This window comes from Alternaria viburni, assembly GCF_023758015.1.
Source record: "Alternaria viburni strain BMP 2772 chromosome Unknown scaffold_61, whole genome shotgun sequence".
NCBI lineage: Eukaryota > Fungi > Ascomycota > Dothideomycetes > Pleosporales > Pleosporaceae > Alternaria > Alternaria viburni.
In genome coordinates, this window is record NW_026055830.1 from 18,288 (window position 1) to 28,434 (window position 10,147).

Here is a 10,147-nt window from a genome sequence, read left to right on the forward strand (position 1 = left end):
GCAGATTGCGAGCCGATCGAGTAAGAGGTGTAAGCGTGCGCTAGAGGGAACCCGGAAAGACTGATTACTCGTACCAAGACCAACAGTTGAAGCATGTTGATGCCCGTTATTCGTCTAATCTTCCTATAATCCATCGGGAGCCCGATGTAGCTTCCGCGTGCAGCCGGTATCGCAATGCCTCTCAACTTCAACTCCAAGCAGAAGCGCGGCGAGTACCATGACGGGAAAGCGCAAAGTACCGGAAGAGTCAACACGTTCGGCCAGGTCGCTATACAATTCCACAGGAACACGACGCATCTGAAATACTGGTTCGACAAGCTCCAGAAAGATTCCGCGGCATGCCGACCGCCGGGATGCGCAAAACCGCGAAGAGGAAGCACGACGCTGGTGGATGAGTTCATCAGCGACAAGACCAGCAGTACCGGCGCACCACGACTGAACATCGCAATACACATCTGCGGGTCTCGCGGCGATGTACAGCCTTTTATTCCGATTGCGAAGCTGCTCCAGGCTGCGCCACATCACCATCGAGTGCGCATCTGCACGCATCCCGCCTTCAAGGACTTTGTGGAAAGCAATGGAGTGGAGTTCTTTTCCATCGGAGGCGACCCCGAAGCACTCATGGCGTACATGGTGAAGAACCCAGGGCTGATTCCAAATATGCAGTCCATCAAAGCCGGGGACATTGGCAAGCGACGAAAAGAGATGGCCGAGATGATGGAGGGGACCTGGAGGAGTTGCATTGAGGCGGGTGATGGCATGGGCGAGAGAGTCTCAGCATTGGACGTGGACGCGCCTGAGGATTTGTTCATCGCAGATTGCATCATTGCGAACCCGCCGTCCATGGGCCACATCCACTGCGCGGAGAAGCTTGGCATCCCGCTGCATATGGTCTTCACTATGCCGTGGTCGCCAACAAAAGCTTTCCATCACCCGCTAGCGGCCATGGAGTATGGCGAAGTTGAGAGGTCCGTCGCGAACTACTTCAGCTTCGGCATCATGGAGCTGCTCACTTGGCAGGGTTTAGGCGATGTCATCAACAAGTTCAGGACGCAGACCTTGCACCTAGACGCTATCAGTCCGCTCTGGGGTCATCTCTTGCTTTCGAGACTTCGCGTCCCATATAGCTACCTATGGTCACAGGCTTTGATCCCGCGGCCAAATGACTGGGACTCACACATCAGCATTACCGGTTTCTCTTTCCTAGATGCCGGGTCGAACTACACACCGCCGGACGACTTGGCCGAGTTCCTTGCGAAGGGTCCTCCTCCGGTGTACATCGGCTTTGGCAGCATAGTGGTGGATGACCCAGTGGCTCTCACCAAGCTCATCTTTGACGCTGTGAAGCTGGCAAAAGTTAGAGCCATAGTTTCCAAGGGCTGGGGCGGCGTGGGTGCAGGTGAGGTGCCCGATGATGTGTACCTCATTGGCAATTGTCCGCACGATTGGCTCTTCCAACGGGTTTCGTGTGTGGTCCATCACGGAGGTGCGGGTACAACGGCTGCTGGTATTGCCTTGGGTAGGCCTACGGTTGTTGTGCCCTTCTTCGGTGACCAACCCTTCTGGGGACAGGTAAGTCAGCGTTGAGACACGACTGAGCCGACCTAACAATACGATAGATGATCGCAAAGGCTGGAGCTGGTCCAATGCCCGTCCCGTTCAAGCAGATGACTGCCGAGAGCCTTGCGACAAGCATTACCTTTGCGCTGCAAGATTCTGTCAAAGTCGCAGTTCACAAAATGGCAGAAAGTATTGCAGAGGAAGATGGTGCCGGAGATACTGTACGCGACTTTCAGCAAAAGCTGGGCATCGATGGAATGCGATGCCATATTTGTCCGGATCGCTTGGCTATATGGCGAGACAAAGAGACTGGCGCACATCTCAGTGGCTTCGCAGCCTCCGTGCTTGTCCAAGAAAGACTGTTGGATCTGAAGCATCTACGTTTGCTGCAACATCGGCATTACTACACCCATGAGGGCGCTGAAGGGCCACTCACCGGCGTCGTCGCTGCTTTTGGGGGGCTCATGGCTGGTCTAAGCACTGATACGGCGGAGTTCTCGCAACGGCTGAAGAAGAGACCACGCGAGACTGAGGCCGACGCAGAAGCCTTGAGGAGAGTACCAACCGTTGATGAGCCAGACTTGGAGAAGGGCATCACGTCCAAGCACTTCCATCACCTGGCGTACAGAATGGCAGCGAAGTCATGCGACGACGACTACACGCACAATTTCGAGAAGCCGCAGAACCGCCCGGGCATTTCAGCTCTCCGCGAGAAGATCGCTGCGAGGCGAGCAAGAGGTGGCCGTGGCTACCAAATCACAAGCGCTACCGCGCATTATGTTGGTGATCTCGCGGCCACAGGAGCCAAAACCCCAGTCGCCTTCTTCTACAACATCGCAAACGGCTTCCGGAACCTACCCTCATACGCAATCCACAACGACCCCGCGAGGCAACGTGACGAGATCACCGGTTTCGGCAGCGGCTGCAAGCTCGCCGGCAAAGAATTCGTGCTCGGCCTCAGCGACGCACTCGTAGGCATAGTTCGACACCCCTATCTCGGCGCGAAACAAGAAGGCGCCATGGGATTTGGCAAAGGAATTGGGCGAGGTCTGGCTGGGCTATATCTCCATTTGGGAGCCGGTAAGTTCGGGTTCCGAATATTCCGCTTATCCGCTTATCTAACATTGTCTGTCAGCGGTCTTTGGCCTGCCAGGATATTTCTTGAAAGGCGTCGAGAGGGGGCTCTTGGCTCGGCATCTCACTGCGCTGCAGGCGGAGATTTTCTTTATCCAGCTGCGCCGATCTGCGGTCGCGTTTCGTAGTGCGAGTGATGCTGAGAAGGCAGCGGTGGTGAAGAAATGGGCGGAAGTGAAATCAAGCATAGACAGGCATTAGCGAGGAGGAGTTTTCGTAGGGCTGGTGGCCTTGTCTGCAAGGCACCCGACGAGGGATACGGAGCGTTGTTGTTGGTTGCAAGGAATAGCCGGTGGCAGCCTGTGCCGCTACGCCCCGTTGGTTTTCGCTTCAGCGCGGTGAGCGCTAGCCAAGTAGCACCGCGCGACCACCGATATGGCTACGATTGCGACGGGCTACAAAAGCGATTGCCAGGCCGTTGCGAAACGTGACATCAATATACCCTATCCTCTTCGTTCTTGTTTGACTTCGACATGTTTTGCGCCCCGTTGTGATTGCTGGCAACGTAGCGACAAGCTCACGACTTTTGAGCCCCAAAGTGTGCCGGAGGGACACAACATCATCCCAGAGGCAGCGTACGATGGATTCAATTGACTTGAAGCGCGCAGCATGGCAGGTCGCGCTATCTGCAGCGACTGCCGCCACTGCAGTTTTCATGTTCAAGTTGGTGAAGATGCGCATGATCTTCTACAGGCTCAAAAAGCAGGGCATGGTACGCAGTCTTCCCCAAACACACCACAACCCAATGAGCTAACATTCCCCTCCTCAAAGCCAGTTCCGGCATGGAATTTCGCAGTCGGAAATCTCACAGTTTTGCCAGACCTCCTCAAACAATTCCCCGAAGGCTCGCAGCAATCCGATGCCTTTACCCTGCTCGCAAACGACTTCCCAGAGTCTGATCACTGCTTCTACGTCGATCTCTGGCCGTTTACTAGTCCGCTCATGATAGTCACATCGCCTGAGATGGCAATGCAAGCGTGTCAGGAATACGATCTGCCCAAGCCGCCCATCCTGATCCCGTTCTTTGCGCCGTTCGCGGGGGGCGCGAATCTGTTCGATATGAATGGCGCGGAGTGGAAGCGGTCAAGGGCGTTGTTTAACCCGGGGTTTAGTGATAGGGTTATGATGGAGAGTACGTCGCATATTATCGAGGAAGCTGAGGTCTATGTGGGATTGCTGCGAGAGCATGCGAAGAAAGGGGATACGTTTTCTTTGGATCGATTGACGTGTGACTATATGATGGATCTCATCGGCGTCATCACCATGTAAGCTTAACAACAGATTATCACGTGTGTCTCAAGTACTAACACAACCAGCAACGCACGTCTCCACTCCATGACCAACCACAACGCCCTCGCAGCAGCAATGCGCAGCTCCATAGAATGGAACTGCCGGGACCAAGAGATGAACCCGTTCAAGCGCTGGAACCCGTACCGTCCGTGGATCGAATGGCGCAATGGCAAAACGATGGATCGCTACATCAGCACGGAGCTCGACAAACGATACGAAGATTGGCGTAGCAACAAGCCGTCCACCCGCGCCAAGTCTGTCATGGACATCACCATAGCCGCGTACATGGGCGAGCGCAAAGGAGCCGCAAAGCTCGACCCTGAGTTCAAGCGGTGGGCGACGGTTCAGATCCGACTGTTCCTGTTCGCTGGACACGATTCCACTGCCGCTACCATCGTATACAGTCTCTACATGCTGTCCAAGCACCCAGAAGCTCTGGCTAAAGCTCGCGCAGAGCTCGACGAAGTCTTTGGCGCAGGCAACGACACAGCCGCCGGTGTGCTCAAGAAGCATCCAGAGCAGATCAACAAGCTGCCTTACATGAACGCCGTAGTCAAGGAGACTCTCCGCCTCTTCCCACCCGCCTCAGGCATGCGAGGCGGTCTCCCAGGCGTCTTTCTCCGCGACAAAAACGGAAACAAATACCCCACCCAGGACATCAACATCTGGGTCGTCCACGGCGCAATCCAGCGTAACCCAAACTACTGGCCCGAGCCCCACGCCTTCTTGCCCGAGCGCTGGCTTGTCGAGCCCGGTCATGCTTTATACCCACCGAAAGGGGGATGGCGGCCGTTTGAATTTGGACCAAGGAATTGCGTGGGCCAGACGCTGGCAATGCTGGATATCAAGATTACCTTAGCGATGACGGTGAGGGAGTTTGATGTGAGGGATATGTATGAGGAGTGGGATCGGCTGCATCCTTCGAGTGGCATCAAGACGGTGTTTGAAGAGAGGGCGTATCAGGTGCCGCAAGGGGCTGCGCATCCGGTGCACGGGTTTCCTTGTAAGGTGAGTATGCGGGAGTCTTAGTGTAATGTATCAGCACTTGAGCGCGGAGAAGTGGCTCGAAGTCGTTGTAGGAGACGTCGCATCATGCGCATCTTGATCATTTTGAATGCATTGAGCACGCAAGGGCATAATCCTGGCTTCCGACTATATGCGATAAGCAATGTTCCACGATGTCGGCCGTGTGGTGCTGTGTAGTACGCGTAGTGGCGGTGGTTGTTCCGCCAACGCCATGTTTAGTGCGCGCGGCAATCTTTCCGATTTCCGAGCGTGCACCCTGGGCGGGCTGCAACTTTGTATACTAGCACCACCAGCACCAGCACCGCCAACTGCACCGCTACGCATTGATACGACTGATACGCTTTCCGACACGTATATATCCAATTCACCTCTAGATTCCTTACGTAACGACCTCATTGGCCAGCTGCCTCCCTCGCACCGACCTCACGCAACGCCGTCACCTCACCGCACATGCGATAGTCACCGTCACACCACGCCCCGATCGAGATGCTAGGCTTCCGTCCGCTATCCGTGGGCAAGCGGAAAGCCAAGTCGTACAACCAGGCGGCGACCCACGAGCGCGATGTCGAGGACGGTGAAGTCAACGAGAAGGACTACCAAAGCGACGACTACGAGGCCTACATGTCCTCGGGCACAACCAGCCCATCCTCATCCCGGGAATCGTCGGGCGCATACGACCCGAACCCGAACAACATCGAATCGAGACCGCTGCGACGGTCCTCGAAGTCTCACCGGAGAGCCCCTTCGAAAGCTACCGTCAGCGCATACAGCTATAGGAATCCGCGGGCATGCACGAGATACTTCGGGCTGGCCGTGGCGAGTACGCTGCTGTTCTTCATGTACTTCCTCTTCAGCAGCAGCTGGGCCTCGATACGGAATGCAGAGCTCGGCCTGAATAAGCCGCCGCCGCCGCCCAACGTCTGGGAGAGCTTCCCGTTCCTGAAGCGGTACCACGGCGGCGTGCGGTCGCTGGTGAGCCGGGAGAAGAACGTGCCGGAATACCCCACCAAGCAGGACATTGACCCTGAGCTGCCCGCGGAGGAGTCCAAGAGCGACGTCGAAAAGCGACAGTCGCAGGGCGCACACATTGCTGAGTCGATACCATTCGACCCGTACCCAGACTACAGCGGCGTCAACTACGTTGACACATACGGGCCGGTCGAGACGTGCTATCTCGATGCGAACGACACCATCAAGGTGCCAGGGCTGCGGGCATACAAGGGCGTTCCCCAGGGTATGCCGGATAACGTCATTGGGAGCTACGAGACACTGGGTCTGAGGAACGATGTCTGTTTTGAGCGCTTTGGACGGCTCGGTCCGTATGGCCTCGGCTACAGCAAGCGGCGCGGTGGAACGGGCGCCGGCATGGAGGGCGACCGCGAAGGCATCGAGGACGTGTGGAAGGTGGACGCAGAGGTAGACTTCCGCGACGTCAGCTGGGCGGAGGCAATCGACCGCTGCCTGGAGAAGAACAAGGGCCGCTTTCAGAAGCAACCCAAGTCCCGGACAGACTCGTTTACCATGCAGAAACGCGATGCTGACGACTCTCCCGCAAACGGCACCGTGCTACAACCGAAGGCGACACACAATAAGCTTCTCCCCAGGACTGCAGTCCTCGTCCGAACGTGGGACGACTACAACTACGACGACGAAGACATCATGTACCTGCGCGCACTCGTCTCCGAGTTGAGCCTCGCGTCCGGTGGCGAATACGAAGTCCACTTCCTGATCCAAGTCCACGACGACAACAAGCAGATCTGGGCCGACGAGGCGATCCACCAGGAAGTCCTCAAGAACGCGCTACCTGCTGAGTTCGCTGGTATGGGCACGCTCTGGTCGGAACGTCAGATGGGCTTGATCTACGGCGGCCTAGAGGAGTCCAACTACCGCGGGCTGCCTGTACACGGCGTCTATCGCTCCACCTTCATGCCAGTCACGTACTTTGCTCACCAGCATCCCGAGTTCGACTTCTTCTGGCACTGGGAAATGGATGTTCGGTATACCGGCCACCACTACCACCTCTTCGAACAGGTCTCCAAGTGGACGACTGCCCAGCCACGCAAAGGGCTGTGGGAGCGCGACGCCCGGTTCTACGTCCCATCCGTCCACGGTGCCTGGGAAGAGTTCAAGCAGATGGTGCACTGGCAGACCCAGCACGGCACCAACAACCAAGCAAACAAGTGGTCATCGCATCTCCCACCCAACCCCCACGTCCCCCTCGCCGAAATGCAAAAGCCCGAGAAGCCAGTCTGGGGTCCAGAACTCCCGCAAGACTACCCCGACATCGAGATTGACGAGTCTGTGAAACCCAACACAACCATCACAGAAGACAAGTACGAATGGGGCGTTGGCGAACCCGCCGACCTCATCGTCTTCAACCCCCTCTTCGATCCGGACCACACAAATTGGATCCTCGCCGACGACGTCACAGGCTACGACAAGAAAAATGGTCTGCCCCCTCGCCGCACCGCCATCAACACCTCCGGCCGCCTTTCCCGCCGCCTCCTCGAAACAATGCACCGCGAACAGTCGCGTCACCGGCACACCATGTTCTCCGAAATGTGGCCCGCATCCTGCGCCCTGCACCACGGCCTCAAAGCCGTGTACGCACCGCATCCCGTGTTCATTGACCGCAAATGGCCAACCCAGTACCTCGCCGCTATCTTCAATAACGGCCGTAATGGCGCGAGTGGCGGCGCGCGCATGTCTGTTTTTAGCGATGAGAGACAACATAACTTTTTGGGTACGACTTGGTACTACCACGCTGGCTTTGCACCGAATCTGTGGAAGAGATGGATGGGGTATAAGGTTGATAACGATGGTGGTGAGGAATATGAGGTTGCGGGAGAGGGGAGGATGTGTCTTCCGGCTGTGTTGTTGCATCCGGTTAAGCAGGTTGATTTGGTGCAGGAGAAGGAGAGGGTTGAGGAGGGTGAGAAGGTGGAGTGATGATTTGGGATAGCGAGGCGTTGCGCATTCGACTGCATTGGCGTTATGGAGTCGCGTTGGACACGCGGATGCTGTTAATAGCGTTTGATTCTTGTTGTATATGACTAGAGACGATGTTAATTGCCATTCATGTTGGATATGGATATATGAACAGATATGTAGAGGCTCTTCTTATGTAGCCTTGCCTTTGTACATGTATCGAGGATACCCTTCCATTCACCCTTGAGTCTGCTTCCTGTCCAACTCTTTGCATGCTCAATGGCTTCGCCGCGACCCCGAAACCTTGCGAGTGGGTGGTGGCGACGGCGGGGTCGTGATGAACATCTCATCTCTCCCTCCACGTCGCTGTTGAACCTACTTCCCACCATCACATCCCCACATCAATAACTCCTCGGCAGCCCCAAAACCTTCTCCCCAATATAATTCAACACCATCTCCCTACTCACCGGCGCAATCCTCGGTACAAAGCACTCCCTCAAAAACCTCTCCACATCATACTCTGCCGCATACCCCATCCCCCCATGCGCCAGCACCGCCCTCTCACACGCCGCAAACGCCGCTTCAGCCGCAAGATACTTTGCGCTATTCGCCGCAACCCCAATCGCGTCCTGCCTAATCCCCTCATCCGTCTTACTCGCATCATACAGCCGCGCCGCGTGGTACGTGACGTGTTTCGCGGCTTCAAGCTGCATGTACGCGTCCGCGAGGGGGTGCGATATGCCCTGGTTCATGCCGATGGGGCGTTGGAAGACGTGGCGTTCGCGCGCGTAGGCGGCGGCTTTTGTGAGGGCCGCGTAGCCTAATCCGAGGGCTTCGCCTGCGAGTAAGCATCGCTCGGCGTTCATGCCCCCGAGGATGATTTTGAAGCCTTCGCCTTCGCGGCCGACGAGGCATGAAGATGGGATTGCGTAGTTGTCGAAGAAGACCTCATTCGCATCGACAGCGCGCCCACCCATCTTCTTGATGCGGCGCATGTCCAGTCCGGGCGCTGAGCGATCGAGTGGAATGCAGAATAGACTCAGCGCTTTACTCGGTTTCTCCGCTTCTTCGCGTGGCGTAGTTCGCGCGAGCAGGATCATGCGTGAAGCGACTTGCGCACATGTAATCCATATCTTCTGGCCTGTTATGCTATACCCCCCTCCATCCCCATCCTTCCGCGCAAACGTACTCAACCGCAGCGTATCCAACCCCGAATCCGGTTCCGTAACCCCAAAGCACGTCCGCCACTCCCCCGATATTATCCTCGGTATCGTTTCCTGTAACTGCTCATCATTCCCATACTTAGCCAGCGGCTGCGTCGCATACACATTCGCGTGAATCGCTTGCGCGCCTGCGATGCCAGCGCCAGACTCCGCTATCGTCTGCATCATCATTGTCGCCTCTGAGATGCCTAGGCCAGAGCCCCCGTATGCTTCTGGTAAAGCGATGCCGAGCCACCCGTCTTTCGCCAGAGCGGCGTGGAAGTCCGAGGGGTCGCTGCTGCTGTCGTCGCGGTCGCGCCAGTAGCTGTTGGGGAAGCGGGAGCAGAGTGCGAAGATGGCGTCGCGGATTTCGAGTTGTGTGGAAGTGAAGCCGGTTGTTTCCATGATGTGCGGGTGGGGGGTGCTGCTGAAGTGGCATCGCTGGGGGTGAATGCGGAGGCGTAGAGCGTTGCGTGCTGGGCGCGAGATGCGCAGAGTGCGCGCTGCCGCCGGGGATACCATCGTGCTTTAGTGGTGGTTACATCGGTGCTGTTGTTGCGTTTACGGCTGTCGTATGACGTTGGTTGTTAACGCGCGAAGTAGCCGACTTGCGATATTGCCGTAGGTAGGGTTAAGAGCCGTAAAGCCGAGGTAAAGTGCTATAGCCCGCCTTACAACACCCCGTTGCTCGCAACAAGGTATAGCAGTTTAAGCGTCGCGAATTACAGCACTATTACTTACTTCTAAAGAAAGTATAATAGTCTAGTTTATACTATTAACTTTCTTAATAGTATCTTAAGTCTAATTTAGAGTTATCTTTATAGTAAATAGATATTAAAAGATATTAAAAAGATATTTAAAAACTCTATACTAGCTCTTTTAGTACTATTAAATAATTTTTATATAAATTTAGATATTAGTATAGTAATAAGATTATTATAGTAGAGAGATTAGTAGTATTTCTATTAAAATAGATATAATCTTAAGAAAATCTATATAGTAATAGT

The 10,147-nt window shown here is 55.6% G+C and overlaps 2 protein-coding genes across 2 annotated transcripts; one reads left to right on the top strand and one right to left on the bottom strand.

The window, feature by feature from the left end:
• Window positions 1-174: 174 nt before the first annotated feature.
• Window positions 175-7,959, top strand: J4E79_011831 (uncharacterized protein; the record flags this gene model as incomplete). Its single annotated transcript, XM_049360657.1, has 6 exons — window positions 175-1,572; window positions 1,620-2,640; window positions 3,327-3,406; window positions 3,466-3,959; window positions 4,011-4,992; window positions 5,470-7,959. 6 exons carry the CDS (start codon window positions 175-177, stop codon window positions 7,957-7,959), a joined length of 6,465 nt encoding a protein of 2,154 aa, XP_049204893.1.
• A 380-nt stretch (window positions 7,960-8,339) lies between these two features.
• Window positions 8,340-9,545, bottom strand: J4E79_011832 (uncharacterized protein; the record flags this gene model as incomplete). Its single annotated transcript, XM_049360658.1, has 1 exon — window positions 8,340-9,545. One exon carries the CDS (start codon window positions 9,543-9,545, stop codon window positions 8,340-8,342), a length of 1,206 nt encoding a protein of 401 aa, XP_049204894.1.
• Window positions 9,546-10,147: the final 602 nt, after the last annotated feature.